This window comes from Glandiceps talaboti, chromosome 15, assembly GCF_964340395.1.
Source record: "Glandiceps talaboti chromosome 15, keGlaTala1.1, whole genome shotgun sequence".
Taxonomy (NCBI): Eukaryota; Metazoa; Hemichordata; class Enteropneusta; family Spengelidae; genus Glandiceps; species Glandiceps talaboti.
This window is the reverse complement of record NC_135563.1, coordinates 9,229,063-9,246,482: the sequence shown is the minus strand read 5'-3', so window position 1 is coordinate 9,246,482 and position 17,420 is coordinate 9,229,063. Positions and strand designations below refer to the sequence as shown.

Below are 17,420 nucleotides of genomic sequence, written 5' to 3'. Positions count from 1 at the left end.
ATCCATTATATTGGTGTGGGTATTGAATTGTGTGAGAGTGTGTTCATTTGTTCTTTTACTAGTGCGTCTTTTCAAGTGCTATGTGTGACCCCTTTGAATATCATTGTGTTGTGAAGTCTATGGTGAAGAATGGAAAATGACGTCATCAAATCAAAAATAGAATGTTTGCCTCTACAATTATGTAGATCGGCAATGGATGAATACAAAAACGGGTGTAAACGTCCGACCATTTACGCACTTATACGCCCCGATGGAGTTTCTGGACGCTAGTTCTCGTTGTTATTCAGTACACCACTCTACTGTACTATTCCACAGTCTAGTTACTATTCATGTATTCAGTTCTCTGCGACCTCTTTCTAACGGTGAAGGCGATTGGTTCTCTACGACAGGACTACCAGACTAATTATCCCGATGTTTCTGTGCATTATTTTCATGAAATTTATCAATATTTTGAATTCTTAATCCGGGAAGTAAGTAAAATACAGAGCATTGCAAAAATAAGTCCAAAATATTCTAACGCTACTTTTAAATTCAGAACAAGGTAAATAATGGCATACTTTGAAATCACGTAATTAAGCTTATAGCACTTTATTATCAAATAGTGGAATATATAATACATACATACATACATACATACATACATACATACATACATGTACATACATACATACATACATACATACATACATACATACATACATACATACATACATGCATGCATGCATGCATACATACATACATACATACATACATACATACATACATACATACATGTACATACATACATACATACATACATACATACATACATACATACATGTACATACATACATACATACATACATACATACATACATACATACATACATACATACATACATACATACATACATGTACATAGTGACCAACAGCCCGAAAACAATTTTCCAATTTCCGAAAACCTGGTATTTCACACAATTGTAGTAGGAAAAAGTGCAAAAAATGCAAAAAATCTAATATTTTTTAATAATTGTTGAAGTAAAATCCAGTTGATCAACTTTTGAATATTCCTTCAGTGTTTGTACCTTGAAAATGTTAAGTACATCATATTTTAACTGCAAATATCAATTCATTAAACTACATGAAAAAATGTCAGCTTGATCATACACATACCTAAATTAATATATTTTTGATTCTGAACAGAGATTTTTAACCTTGACATAAAAAGACTGAAATATTGCCAGTGAAATTATAAAAATTCATATAATTGTTGTAAGATTATCACAGTTTAAAACAAAATCTCTCAGGTCAGTTGTTGTAATCTAAAAGTCCCAAGTTAGAATTTCAATTTCACTTCCCTGTCACACAAATCAGGCATTTTTTGAGGAAATAACAAAAAAGTCATTGTCCCCTCCACCAATCTTCAATTCTACCGGACAATATAAAATGTTTCATAGACTGGTGTGTCGGTCAGCTATCAGTTGCAGGAATTGTCCTGCAGCTGAAAGGGGTGTGTCAGATGCAGGACTTGTCCTGAAGCTGAAAGGGGTGTGTCAGATGCAGGAATTGTCCTGAGGCTGAAAGGGGTGTGTCAGTTGCAGGACTTGTCCTGAAGCTGAAAGGGGTGTGTCAGTTGCAGGACTTGTCCTGAAGCTGAAAGGGGTGTGTCAGTTGCAGGACTTGTCCTGAAGCTGAAAGGGGTGTGTCAGTTGCAGGACTTGTCCTGAAGCTGAAAGGGGTGTGTCAGATGCAGGACTTGTCCTGAAGCTGAAAGGGGTGTGTCAGATGCAGGAATTGTCCTGAAGCTGAAAGGGGTGTGTCAGTTGCAGGACTTGTCCTGAAGCTGAAAGGGGTGTGTCAGTTGCAGGACTTGTCCTGAAGCTGAAAGGGGTGTGTCAGTTGCAGGACTTGTCCTGAAGCTGAGAGGGGAAGTGTCAACTGCAGGATTTCATTGCCTAACAGTTTCTGAAATTGTTGCATAGTTGAACAGCTTATAAATGCTCTGCATGACACAAGGACTCTATAATTGGTTCAGGATCGTGGATTTTATAAAGTAACCTATTATTTATTTGTTTTCTTTTTATTTAGTTGAGTGGGGGTGCGATATATGGGTTTTACTGCACATGTCTGCAATTACACAATCACATGAATTATGTTCTAACACCACTCAGTATATTGTGGTCACCAAGCTCAAATAAAAATAGAACAAATAGACAAAAAGTTACCAATAAACTGTTAACACACAACATTGGATAAAAGGTTTTTCAAAACATCCATGGACTTGAATCAAGTCAACTCACACTCTTGCATTAACATTCCACACACACACAAACAAACACAAAGAGATGTTCCCTTTAAAGTTTTAGTTGTTTTATTTACAATGGTGTTTCTAGTCTGTTCTCTATGGTGGTCTGAGCACTAATGCTACTTTGCTAGAAAACATGTTCAGGAAACACTTTATGGTTTTAAATTTTTTTAAAAGCCCATCAGTTTGGAGAAGATTTAAATACAAACAGTTGACAGACAGCGGAGCTAAAAATGTTTCATAATAAGCATCAGGAAATAAAAATTTAAAAATTACAATTTACACGTCTTATTAATGACGAATCCCACACTACCTGACTTTTCTCTGTGTCTGTGTCTGTGGATGGCAGAAGAGAAATTTATCAATTTGAAGTTTCCATATAAGACACTGCGCTTATGTTACAGATGTCATTATGAGCAATACAAATGAAAACTATTAGATTCAATATACACTTAAGTTATACTTGTAAATTTGATTTAGCAGACTTTCATAATGAACCATGGTATTAGAACTGAAGTATATAGTCTATGAAATTAATGAATCAAATGTTGTGATGTGTTCATGATATTATACATCAGGGTTGCTCGGTTCTTTATGATTGGACAATATTGATGCCTGCGTGCAATCAGGACATACAAGACCACAATGAAAACTGTGAAACATTTACAGATCACTCTCATTTCAAATACAAACAATTACAGTAGGCTGGCTTTGATTTTGTCTGACCAGGTAGTACACAATGTAAAAGGCCTACACCCCAAAAGCAATGAAGGAATTAAATCGACAATCAGAAAATTATGCCTGGTTCAAATTATTATTTAGTTTTGAGACCTATAAAGAACAATTACAAAGGTTGTGGTATTGGGTTAGTGTTTGACTTTGTACATACAAGTAACAATATAAGGTAAAAGACTACTACAAAGTTGCACAAGTCAAAAATTATCTCAGTCTAATCCATCGATGTCAACTTCATTATCGGTTAATAGTGCATCTGCTAACGATCCGCATCTCAGTTTACAGAAGTTGATGCACCTTTCATCTTTGTCGATCCCAACAACACCATTGTCATAGCTGATACCAAACCACTCCATGAAACAACAAAAAAGATAACAACATTATATTAACAATGACTTACATGTTTAATATTACAATTATGTTAAAGTTTTGGAAATTGGTGATTTGAACAAACTTCTGTATATTCTAGTTTGCTGAATGGATGTAAAATAGGAATTTAATTGTTTGTAGGAATTTTTAATGTTGAAAAAAACATATTTTCACTTTACATATAGTCATAATGAGTCCCCTCAACCTACAGCAGAGGCATCCACTGAATATATTAACATATATATGCATACATGGCCCAACCCATAGCCATACATCATCTTAATGGAATGCCAAGTCAAAAAATGACTTTAGCTAGATGTTTGGGCATTCCATCCTTACAGCAAACTTTGTTTGCTTATCAAATCAAAAGAAAGCCTGAATGTCTAACAGGAAGACTATCATTGCCACAGACAAGTAGGAAGCAGATTGGCAATGAGTATTGTTCCGAGGTTCTAACAGGAGGATGAGCTTGAACGTCAGTTTCAAACATATGCCAAAAGTTACCGAGTGTCACATGAGTTGCACCATCGGTGTTTGTTTCTATAGCAACCCCAGTGTTCTCCACGAGGGTCTTTGCCTTGACGTGAACGTCTTCATGAGATTCTATTCAATGTCGTCAATGAAGGAAGTGAACAGCGACACTGCGTCTATCATCATTTATGAACTCATTTATCGCCTTGATTATAACAATGGTAGCCGAAACAAAAACAGTAAATGTAGTACCGTCTTAAAGTAGAAGACGGTATGTTTGTAGTTTCTATGGCTGGGTAAATCAACCCGGTAATTTCCAAGCCTTCTCGCATACGTAATACAGTACACATGTTTGCATACAATGTACATGTACGATGTTACGACAATTTTCACATTGTATTGATGAATACGAACAAAAACCTAAAATTTATACATGTTCTTTAGAAATAACTACTCCGGTACGGTTCCATCGTAAAATTAATGTCCTAAATGATCACGTTTGGATGTGAATCACAATCATAGTACCACGAGGTAGCCCCGACGTGGCAGGCATGTTTGTTATGGTACGTTTGCACTGAACGTATTCGGTTATTCTTAGCCCAAATTCATCACATTAAAAATGTATGTACATGTATTTCCGGCAAATTTTGATGAAAAATCATTTTCCATTCATAAAAAATTAAAAAGATATCAATTTTAGAGAAATAAAGGGAAATGGATTGTTTTCAGTTAATTTTTATGAATGACATGCACATTTACAAGGTGAAACCAACAACTCAAAACTAAGTGATAGCTAGCCTAGAGGTGCATACATCAATAATGCCATGTGTTGTGTTGTGTTGTGTTGTGTAAAACATGCTTGCCAACATTACTGTAACCGTCTGAAATATGTAAATTAGGTGTAAAAAGGTGAATTTTAACGAAATACACTCACATTTGGTTGTACATGGACCTATGGGCATGGTCATTGTTGTTTGGGATATTGCACTCATTTTTGAACATGTACTCACTTGCCTACCAGATGTTATTATGGCAAAAACACACTAGCATTTGGTTGTTGGACTTAGTCATGGTTGCTAGGGCCAATTGTGTCAAAATATTTTGAATGAAATTTACAGAATAACACTTCAAGAAACCTCTCACCAAACGTCAGTCTTATTATTAACCACATACATGTACTTTTGGAGATAAATTTTTGTTGACCAAATTCACCTTTTAAGTTTTTATACTTAATTTTCATATTGCTGGTGGGATTATCCATAGACCCTCCACCATGGTGGAGGGTCTATTGATTAACGTATAACATTTCTTCATCTCTACACTCAGCCAAATCCTCAGAGTAGTTTTTGAATAAAACTACCTAGTATTTTTATTTCAAGTCTTTTGACCAAAAATGACAATTTTTGCCCTAATCACACACCAGTGATGCTATTATTTTGCTTTGGACACTTTCCCGACTAGATACCAAACCTGAAGTAATGTCCCCACCAAATACCAAGGACATTGGTCTGGCAGTTTTTTGAGTTTAAGTCATTCACACACACACACACACACACACACACACACACACACACACACACACACACACACACACACATACATACATACGTATGACCTACATGTACATGTATACCACAGAACCTTATCAGTTGTTTTTGAAATTGTTGTCATCAAAGTAACTTCAGCAACTAGATTATTGGGAGAAATTTAGATTTTATTTATCAGAATGTCATTTTGGTCATGCAATAAGAACCATTATACTACTATGCTTTACCGACCTGGTGAATATTTTCAAGAAGATTTTGTTTGATAAAAATGATAAAAAAATTGATATTTTATATTAAACATCTAGTAAACAAAATTTTAGTGCAACCCTTCATATCACCATACTATATGTTTCTAAGTACAGAATAACATTATATTTTATATCTCAAACATTTGTATTCATACAATGTACATGTGTATCACAATACAATAGGAACACATAACACATTGAATCAATTTACATAACATGCATTTATAATTAACACAAAACCTCTTCCCTAAGGCTGCTTTCACAAAAACTTGTTGGGGGGGGGGGGGGGGGGAGGGTCGGGAGATTTTTTTTTTTTTTTTTTTTTGGGGGGGGGGCTTGAAAATATATTGATAGTGTGTGTGTGTGGGGGGGGGGGTACCTGAAAAAATGTTATGGGTTGTAGGGGGGGGGGGTACCTGAAAATAAATTGACATCATGACTTTTCAAACATGGGAAAATAAGCTTTTAAAATGTTGGTCCTACTTTTTCAACAACAACAACAACAACAACAACAACAACAAGTCAACAAAAACAGCAGCTACAAACAACAGTTGCTCACAAGTTCGTAAAATGAAAAAACAAAAAGTCACCTTTTAATTTTCTTTTAATAAACTGTTAATGTAATGATAAATTGAAATGGGCGAATTGAATGGTAGAGATTGTTTTTTGTCTGAAAATACCAGTGTCTTTCATGTACACTGCTATCTATTGAAATTTGGTTCATTTAATGTGTGAAATTACCTTTACGCTGTACTGAAAATATTTTTTGTGACATGACTGTGTTTTGATTTGTGGTTATTACAATGATATGTAACTTTTTCATGTAAATTCTTACTAGTATTAAATGACAGACAAATATGACAGACAACATTTTACATTTGCAGCTCTTGAAAGTTAAAAAAAAAAAAAGAGTTGGAAAAGGTTCATCTCAGCCTGCCATCAAAATGTAAAAGGTGCACCTGCACTAAAACATACTTGACAAGTATCAAAAACTTCTGTTCAAGGTATTTTTTCATCCTATAGATATGACTATAATTTTCAACGTAAACTTTTAATAACACATGTGAAACAGAAGACAATATCTCACAAGCTGAGTTAACAGAGAAAAAGGAAAATAAGTTTTTTGCACATACTTTTCAACTTTGCATGAATATACTATTACTTGTAAATATAAAGATAAATAAATAAACTTTGACATAACTCTCAATATAAAGTTACCCTAAAGATATATGGCAGGAATGAGGTAGTGAACCTGTATAGTAAAGGGTTAGTGTCAAGTAAAAATGTTGAGAAACTTGACGAATTGAGCAAGAAACTGTGTGTCAAGAAAAATATATTAAAGGGAGCAATCCTTCATTTAGAACAACAGAGAACACTTGCCTCTATGAGGGAAAGAAAAAGAATGATAGAAAGGGAGCAACATGCTGAAAAAAAATTTGATGAATATGACTGGGATGCGCTTGTCAGAAACGGTGACATTTCCAAATTGAAAGTGAAAGAACTTGATAAGTACCTTTCCAACTATGAAATTCCTGCTGTGGCAGGAATGCACAAAATACTTAGTAGACAATGTTGAGGCTGTAAGATGCCACTATTATCAATCTAAAGAAAGTGAGAGTGATTTGTCATCTGATGACAGTGACAGTGAGAATGATGATACAGCTAGTTCCAACTATGATGAAGTTGAAGGAGAAATTGGGTCTGATGATGATGATGATGATGACAATGACATGTTTATATACACAAGATCTGGAAGGAGAGCTACCACTTGGAAATAAAAAATTTAAATAAACACATTCTGAGACTTTGTTTAAAATCCTGCATTCACCTTTGTAATTTAACGTCAAAACCAGTCCAATAATCATGCTCTTACAAGGCAAGGTAAATGTATTACCAGGTTCATTAAGTATACAATTACTATGATAATAGGGCCATCTTAATTATCATTACCACTACCGGTAATATATATCACTTGATTCCTATTCTGTTAGATGAAATGTGGCTGGCATTTTTGAGTCATACATTTATTTTCTTTTGACATTATATTGAACTAATTTACATCAAACAAGAATGGGATACATGGCAATGCACTTTATTAAGGGTTTTTTCAGTGTTATTTAGACCAATTTGATTTCTTTTAGCACACATTTAGGAAACTGAACTGGAACAATACAGTATAAAACTCTCTTTAGATAACGTGCATCACAATATTTGCAAATACAACTAAAATGACATTCAACTGTAACACTACTAGTACATGTATAATGTACTAGTACAATATTGAACAGAAAACAAAGACTCAGCTGGTCTGCTGATCATTTTACAAGAGTTATTCAAAGTGTAATTCATTTACAAGTATATGTTGTTTTTTGGAATGGCAATGCACTGGTTAACATAACATTTTGTTTGTGTATATATATACACACAATATACAAATTGATTATATATATAATGGACAAAGTTGGTATTAAGTGTATTATGTACAGTTTTGTACTTGGTATGGAATTTTAACGCACAGGAAGAGTATTCCAAAAAAAATTTATTCGGGTGGGGGGGGGGGGGTACTTGAAATATTTGGGGCTTTGGCAGGGGGGGGGGGGTACTTGAAAAATTTTGGAATATGGCAGGGGGGTACTTGAAAAAAAATTAGGGTTTTACAAAAAATCTCCTGACCCCCCCCCCCCCCCCCCCCAACACACAACAGGTTTTTGTGAAAGCAGCCTAAACAATAGCTTACATCTGAGATGGTACAATGGCAATGGTGATATTGTTAATTTTGATTGATTCCAATTGTACAAACGACATTTTCTGGAACTAAAACACACATGTAACCATAAATGAGGTGGCTTACCTTGCACTTCGCCGTTTATCAGCGACGATTGTTTTGAGTGTTCAGTTATTGTTGATATGCTAACGACTGTTTGCCGGCCTCCGTTAAACTCTTTCCATCGTTATAAATCGCTCTCACTCTCTCCACAAGGCTTTTGAGAATACTGGTATACCACCACAGTGTGTTTCATAAAACATAATCACTCCATTGAAGACGCATAACTTTCACGATTGTCAGAACATGAACCAAAAACTGCTTGGCCGTGCTGATAAAGACAAAGGCTAACTTTCATATCATAACCCCTGCGTGACCTAATGGTAAAGTCCATTTCTCAAAGGTACACAAGCGTCAAGGGTGAAGGGCTCGTCGACTGCAGTCATTGCCCAAAGACATGTAACTTAAAACTGCTTGCGTGGAAGAATCTTACTTTGAAATAGATCGAATCAAAATGCATGAAACGCGTCTTAACATGCACGGAAGAAACATTTTTATGTGTGTATGTGTCACAGTGTGTGTAGCGTTATCATGTTCAGTTACTCGTATATGACCTGTGCATAACATGAACTAATCCTGATTACCCAGACTCCTTTTGTTCGGATATGCAAACGGAACCCAAAACCATGCAACCCAGCTGGTACTGGTGAGCATTACGTAATATACGTGACCTCTGTTTTGGAAAACGACGCGATGGCCGTGTGTTTGGATCGAGGAGTCCATGGGAAATGCACGGTAAGTAACATGCCAAACGGTTTAGTTGTCCTGTTTATAGACGTATGCAAGCAGGACTAAGTTGTTGTATGATTGAGTTTGTGGATAAACGTCATATCACTTTATCAGCGAAATCGTACATGTTTTATGCAAAGTAGAAAGTCATCATGACAATCCTTCCATTGTTTGTATTGCAGTCGTTCTAAGTTCTATCTGACGGTGTTTGTATTTATCATTCGTATTGACGTTATTAGTACTACTCATTTATAGATATAAATATCATACTTCTGTATTAAACGTGGGTGCTTTATGACGCGGTGTTTGCCTGCCTGAAATATTATACAGTACTATTCTGTTCCATGCAATGGCTTGGATCAATTGGTAAACAAACCATTCACACCAAAGGAAATTCATTACATTCAAAAGGTGCACATCATGCATTCATTTACATGTCATTACCATTCTGTCAAGATACATTGTACATATATTTTAGCATCATTTTCCCAACTGCACTAAGTACTGTAGTAGTACATGTATCTTATATTATCATATGAAGACACAAATTCACTGTTGAAAGACAAAAATCCCACACATCATTTTTAATCAAAAGTTAAGATAGCCTTGTGAAATAGTTTAGAATTTATTTCTCAAATTTCAATTAGTCAAAATCTGGACTCCTAACTTAATAATTATTTATTCCAAAAATATATATCATGTACATAACATAACAAAACACATTTACTAGTCAAGATGAATATGTATATCAATAACTAAGGGGAAAGGGGAATGAAAATATTTGTTTTGCAACTAAACTAGTGATATAAATACAGTACATTTGACATTGACAATAAATACTATCTCGGCATAACTGCCATATGTCAAATGTGACATACTAAATCTTGGATCATCAAATTAACACACTATGACATAGCATACAGATATGCCCAATTTGTATTAATCGAATATAGATATTTTTTTAAACTCTCATTTGAACTCTGACTGGCGGGGCCGTGGATGTTCCTGATATTCAATGGTAGTCTATTCCATATTTTTGTGGTGCATTCTTTATGTGAAACAGACCCTACTTGTGTGTGGCTTTTGGAGTACATAAATCATTGCTTGTAATTGCCTTGTTGAGTAGGAATGACTCATTCGACTAAAATATCTTTGGAAGACTACATGTATTGTGTAAAGAATTTCTCGTGAACAAATTTAACAATGTTTAATTTGTTGAAATAATATCTGTCACATACACATTGATATAATATTTCTCGCAGTGTATATGTCAAACAGGACATTAATTCGATATATTCTTTCCTTTTTTCAGGTAATGAAGATGGATTGGTAGCACTACAAAGGCACCAGTGTTGTCTATGGTATAAGCCAAGAACACCTGTATATGACACCCCCCCCCCCCAACACTCAACTAAATAAAGAGAAAACAAATAAATAATAGGTTACTTTATAAAATCCACGATCCTGAACCAATTATAGAGTCCTTGTGTCATGCAGAGCATTTATAAGCTGTTCAACTATGCAACAATTTCAGAAACTGTTAGGCAATTCAATCCTGCAACTGACACACCACTTTCAGCTTCAGGACAAATCCTGCATCTGACACATCCCTTTCAGCTTCAGGACAATTCCTGCAGCTGACACACCCCTTTCAGCTGCAGGACAATTCCTGCAACTGACACACCCCTTTCAGCTTCAGGACAATTCCTGCATCTGACACACCCCTTTCAGCTGCAGGACAATTCCTGCAACTGACACACCCCTTTCAGCTTCAGGACAAGTCCTGCATCTGACACACCCCTTTCAGCTTCAGGACAAGTCCTGCAACTGACACACCCCTTTCAGCTTCAGGACAATTCCTGCAACTGACACACCCCTTTCAGCTTCAGGACAAGTCCTGCAACTAACACAGGTTCAATTTTACTGATTATGAGGGAAATTTGCTAAAATTAATAAATATCTTAATTCAGATGTAATTTTAACACATTTTGATGGAAATATTTTGAAAGATACATGGCAGTGTGTTGATTTCATTATTTCACTGGAATCTTTGCAGTATATGAAAGGGTTTGACTACAGTACACAAAATCTTGAAAATTGTCATGGAAAAATGTCAAAATTGATACCGTACACTCATTTATGAATCTTTCTTATGAAAATAATCTAAAAATGTGTACTTTTCGGAAAGTGGAAAATAGTTTTCGGGCTTAATTGTTAATTTGCATAATAGAGAAATTGTAGCAAGAAAATGTAATCTCCCTATCTTCATGTAGAGTATGTAGTTTCGTATTAGCTTCTACGTGGTTGTAGTGAACAGAGATGATGAACAGTAACTTGAAACGGGTTGTTTATTTATTCAAACGAGTGACAATTCCAGAGAAAGTACTACATATCAAAATCAAGCCATTTTTTGCATGGCACAGACACTCTTAGTATCTCATTACTTTCTTAGAAATCATATGTCCACAATCATATAGAAGTAAAGTATTTGAGGGCTGTGTCTTCTACGAACACTTGTCCTTTAAAGCTTGTGGGGTAGTTTTTAATTGTAATAAGTCATTCGCGTGTATTAATGATTTGTGGTAATTAGTCTCCTAAGCTTTAAATTTCATATATTCTGGTATGTTCAATGGATATAACAAAGCTTTAATGATATCAATGGATGGAACAACATTAGCAGTCCTTTCAGGAGGCATATGAGTTTACATCTGTGGTCATTTGAAAAATGCAATCTATTAACTATCTGCTCTCGCTTTGGGATGCGAACTTGACCTTGACGTTTAGGGTCCTTTTATGTAAAACATTTGCTGGTGCCTATTTAAGCGACAGACGATTCTTCTTAACACATTTAGTAGACTTTAAAATGGTGATTTCTAGCTACATTTTGTGTTTTCACATTTAAACATTTTAAACATTTGTGTTTTCAACCACAGCCCAGCCCAACTCGGGTCTCAGAACCAACGATTCTGAATCTTGGGAGTAACCCATGAAACCACCAATGAACTTCATCTTGAACTCCTCATCAAAGTATTCCCATATGAATGGGGCTGCAGACAACCCCGTGGGAAAGTCATCGGTAGTCATTGCGTCATCCAGACCCAAAGTCACACCTTTATGATTTGACCACTCGCCTAGCACTGTATTTTGACGGTTGTCACTGTCATATGGAAACAAAGTTGCAATCCATCCAGTTACCATAGGCGTTCCTGACGTCTGTTGATGGTACTGCACGTAAAGAACAAAAATATCACACTACAATGACGACCTTCTGTTTTATCGTTAAAAAAACATTATATGATGCTAATCTGATGATCGTTAAAGGGGAAAAATGAGGTTTATTTTATCTTTGTGTGTTTCGTTATGCTTAGGGATTCCAAGAAATTCATTATTACCAGACTGCATCCTAAAACCTGTCTGAATTAGAGGTATTGAAATTGGCCTCCTGTACATTGGGGTCGGGGGTAGGGGGAGGGGGGTAAGTCCATGGGTAACATTATAAGGAGGATCCTCATAAACATTTAAACCCAATGTCTTGGGATACCAATTTTATGCAATCATAGCCAGTGAATTATGAAATGGAATGTCCTGACCCAGTATACAGCTCAATTAAATTCTAGGCCCCTGCAAGGAAATTTCTAAGAACACCACAGGAATAATGTGAATTTGGAATTCAATAAAAAACATACCTTATAAATGCTTGACCAGAAAGACCTATCCACTTCTCCCTTTGACGCATTGACAAATTGGTCCAAAACTGGTAAGAGATGATCAGTCCACCATTTCAGATCATACTGTTCCAATTTTGCAGTCTTGTCTCTTATAGCCACCCAGTCTTCAGTTGTACCTTGCAGTGTAATAGAAGGTATACCACACAACGTAAGTAAAGTGTAATCAAAGAAGGACTGCATTGCTTCCATTAAGACAATATCAGTGACTGCCTTCTCCAATGGACCAGTGGTAGTGAAATCAGGAGTAATCAAACTGTATGTCTTCTCTCCAATTTCATCTTTGATCTTGCCAGAGAATTCAGAAAAGACCTCAGGCCAAGGATTGGTGGCTGAACCTTTCACGAAATCATCTCGTCTGACTTTTATCTCTTTCTTCCCTTCATGTTCAACAAACTTCTTTCTTAATTTATCAGAATTTTCATTGATGTGTGTAGACAACCCTTGCATGATACCCAGCCATATCATATCAGGACTCAACACAAGAGGATAATGATTGTGGTAAGCCTCATGGACAGCTCCAACCAAACCATGAAAGTCACCTCGACTCACAATATTTGCATTACTATGAAAACAACTTTCAACTTTCTGATTGAGACGGCTTACTACGCTTTTCACAGCTGATGTTGGCGGGAGCTTTTCTCGAGAGATTTCGACATCGTCAACCAGAAACGTTGATCCTAGGCCTGTTGTCAAATAAATAAAAACGAAAGATATTAATATTGTGGTTGGAGGTTGGGGCTAAAACTGTTCTTGTATCATGAAGGAATCAATATCAATATGTTATGACACGTATCGTGCTAAGTTAAAATAATTGTTGAATAATTTTCACCGTGTGATTTATTTACTGACACTTTAGTAAATACATCTAATGAAAATTCACAGACCTGCTGGTTTTGTTGTAGCATGCACTTCTTCCAAAGTCTTGTATTCTTTCTCAAGTTCTTGCCCTCTCTTTATGACATCAATATTCAAAGCGTATCCCCATTCTCTAAAAAGTTTCATCTCTTCTTCACTTTCCTGTAAGATAAACCAACACGGATGATATGTTAGCTTATATGTCTTAGTTTTAAAACAATGAATATTCATGACTCCTAAGTGCCTATCCCCTCATTGTAAAACATCTTCGTCGAATATTCATTGTGTAGCCATGAATATATTATTTCTGATGACTCCAATGTTGCAATGGCCCATACCAAAGATACCCTATAAAGGTAGATCACGTTTCTCTGGAATCGCAAGTAATTGTAAGTGATATGTAAAATCATGAAGTTACTCTCCAGAACCCATAATTTACGAAAATGTCTTTATTTCCTGTTATGGTCTTTTAATAAGAGGTCATATGTGCCTGGACGTTTGTATCACCTTCCGTGTGTACCAACCATTGCTAAATAGACATTATTGTGACAGACAGTAAATTCACTGTAATGTCTCACTGGTGTATGAATATTATATGATAGGATTGGAATTGAATTGAATTGAATTGAATTGCATTTAACTGAGCTGAACTGAACTGAACTGACCTGAACTGAGCTGAGCTGAACTGAACTGAACTGACCTGAACTGAGCTGAGCTGAACTGAACTGAACTGAACTGAACTGAACCGACCTGAACTGAGCTGAGCTGAACTGAACTGAACTGAACTGACCTGAACTGAGCTGAGCTGAACTGAACTGAACTGACCTGAACTGAGCTGAGCTGAACTGAACTGAACTGACCTGACCTGAACTGACTGAGCTGAGCTGAACTGAGCTGAAATAATCAGAATTGAATTGCAAAACAAATGAATGCATTTCCAGATTTATACACGGAGAGATTTTTTTTACATTCGGGACTATATCAATTTAATTTATCTCATTTGCATGAACATTCAAAAATATCGGTTTTATATACACTGTACACAGCATAATCAATGTGACCTGGCTTGATCAGTGTGAATGCAGATCATAAACGTTCGAATATTGACGCTAGCTATGTAGACGGGACTATTAATAGTGTCACCATGTCTAGCCTAGAGACGTAACTCAACATACTGGCTCGAATGACACGGCAAATCGGATGTCGATAGAGCTACGTTCCTGCTCGGCTTCAACATTCGGCTATTTCCTTGTTTGTGGTTATAGTACTCAACACACACACGTGACTGTCGGCAATGTGCACACAAACACACATTTGACTCACCTGGGTTTCACACGTCTTCACTGATTGAATCGCAGAAGAAACAGCAAGGAATATCACCAGCAGTATAAACTTCGCCATATTTGTCTTATCTTGTCTGTAAATGACTGGGAGATATAGAACAATGAAAAAGAGGATAATTCAATCTCTAGAGTCACCAATTATTCCCCAAAACGTTTACCTGTGAATACATATTGAGATGGGTAGCTGTTGAAATATGAGTTCAAAGTGGTATACACTTCAGTGTGACAAAGCTGTCATTATGAATATTCTGTGTTCAACCATTGAATAACGTATTTCTGCTGTCTCCCATGATGCACTGTCAGAATAGAGCCTCGTATTCTGTCTGCAAACAGCCGAGTATCCAGACGTGTGGGCATTTTAGGCTCTTGTCAGAATTTACGACAGTGTGGACCTGGGAAGAAATGGGGGGGGGGGGGCATGTCTGTCTGTATCTCTTTCTAGTTTCTGTCTGTATGTGTGTATCTCTTTCTAGTCTGTCTGTATCTCTTTGTCTTTCTTTCTTTCTGTCTGTCTGTCTATCTGTCTGTCTGTCTCTCCCTCTCTCTCTCTCTCTCTCTCTCTCTCTCTCTCTCTCTCTCTCTCTCTCTCTCTCTCTCTCTCTCGTATATTTCTTGTACCCACCATATATTTGATAATGGAGCAGTCAATAGCCAAGCAAGTGTGTGTGTATGCCAAGATATAAGTTAAAGTGTAGGTAATATAACCATACAGCTGCATAATAATGTATTGATTCGAGTACAATTTGAAGACAAGTTTCAAGTAGTCTATGTCTATCGATAATGTGTATGGTTTGAAATTTTATGAGCCCTTTTCCCGCAAATCCCACATATATTTGTAAAGAAATCTCTCATTGTTATGTGTGGACGCTGAAGTTGATTTCCAACTCTGAGGTGCAGCGGGGAGGGGGTACTGTATTATCACACATTCAAATATGTGTGGCCGGGAGGGGGAGCTACGAAAATTCTTGGGTTCATTTCGGGGGGGGGGGCATGAACTCTTTTGAGAGCGCGGGGGGGGGGGGGGCGAAAAAATCTGATCCCAGCCTTACCCTCACCTTTCCCCTTCCAGACTCCGATTTACTCGGTCTGAAAGTTTGACTAACTCTACCGCCCTTACACCAATACGACAAAAAAAAAGAGTTTGTTTAATCGCAAGGTTCAATCCACAGATGCTTGTGAAGTTTCTACGTGTTATAGATAAACATAGAGATCTACGCGAATAAGGTCGTCAAGTCCCCCCCCCCCCCCGCCATCGTACGTAACTCTATGAAATTAATGCTATTGTCATCGACACTCTGACTTACACCTCCCAACACTACCCCCCCCCCCCCCACACACACACACACACGTGTCGACGACAACGTAGCTATAGCATCGTTCTACCTGTTGATCTAGCATGCAAATTCAATCAAAATCCTTCTACCATTTGTGTCTACTGTGCAGGGTTCAATTATAGAAAGTACCTACCGTTAGTCTACGAGAAAGCCGTGCTGTCCTCTCCGTCCTATACATGTAGGTCGTACGTACCAGTTTGAAATCTTCTCTAACACTAACAGTAGTTTATTTTTGTGTGATGGGTTAATTTATATCTGGCGTCAGACTGAAACGTCACAATGATGATTCAGCATTAGGTACCGTCAATTTTAAATACTTTGTTTGCCGTCCTTGAATTTCCCCAAAACTTACTAAGCAGACTTCGAAAAAAGATCAAAAGACAGAAAAAAACCCACAATGTTAGCATGTCATGTAAACTTCACTTTTCTGTTGATTCACATTCTGTTTATACCCTAAAATCTACTACTCTTGTGAAATATAAATGACAAAATCCAAAGTGTTATAAACAACTATTTAGAGATCTGCTCAAGATATTCGGACGATTTCCTTAATACAATAGAATAAAATATGGCCTTTGAGCAAAACGAATATTCTCGCAAACCAGACAGAGCTGTTATTTCTTCCGCGACATTACGAAATAAAGCACTGCGTCCTGGACGGTGAAGTAAAAGAGGTTGCTGTTTCACGACGATGAAAACGAAATGCTCTTTCTTCTTCTAAATCTACCGTTACGGTAAAACCTGTCTGCATGCGGACGGCAAACAAAGTATCTAATTGATCGTGCCTCGTCTTTACTTCCGCGTTACCAATGAATATGATGAAATAGTACGCCGCATTCAAAATACACGTGTAACAACATTCCCTTGTGCTTACGCGCATGCAGACAACAAAAATCAGTTCGTAGTTTGTGATGACAACATACCGTAGCGTTGTGTTTACGTGGCTCTCTGAG

At 36.7% G+C, this 17,420-nt stretch overlaps 1 protein-coding gene across 3 annotated transcripts; it reads right to left on the bottom strand.

Annotated features, from left to right (window-relative positions):
* Positions 1 to 11,008: 11,008 nt before the first annotated feature.
* Positions 11,009 to 17,420, bottom strand: LOC144446589 (uncharacterized). 3 transcript variants are annotated; one of them, XM_078136388.1, is made up of 6 exons: positions 17,391 to 17,420; positions 16,601 to 16,733; positions 15,114 to 15,217; positions 13,820 to 13,952; positions 12,894 to 13,618; positions 11,009 to 12,432 (listed from the first exon to the last, which is right to left on the bottom strand). In XM_078136388.1, exons 3-6 carry the CDS (start codon positions 15,189 to 15,191, stop codon positions 12,115 to 12,117), a joined length of 1,254 nt encoding a protein of 417 aa, XP_077992514.1. In that variant the 5' UTR covers positions 15,192 to 15,217; positions 16,601 to 16,733; positions 17,391 to 17,420; the 3' UTR covers positions 11,009 to 12,114. The 3 variants fall into 3 exon arrangements, with proteins under 3 accessions (XP_077992514.1, XP_077992516.1, XP_077992515.1); XM_078136390.1 differs by having other exon boundaries at positions 15,114 to 15,207; XM_078136389.1 differs by lacking the exon at positions 17,391 to 17,420 and adding an exon at positions 17,195 to 17,268.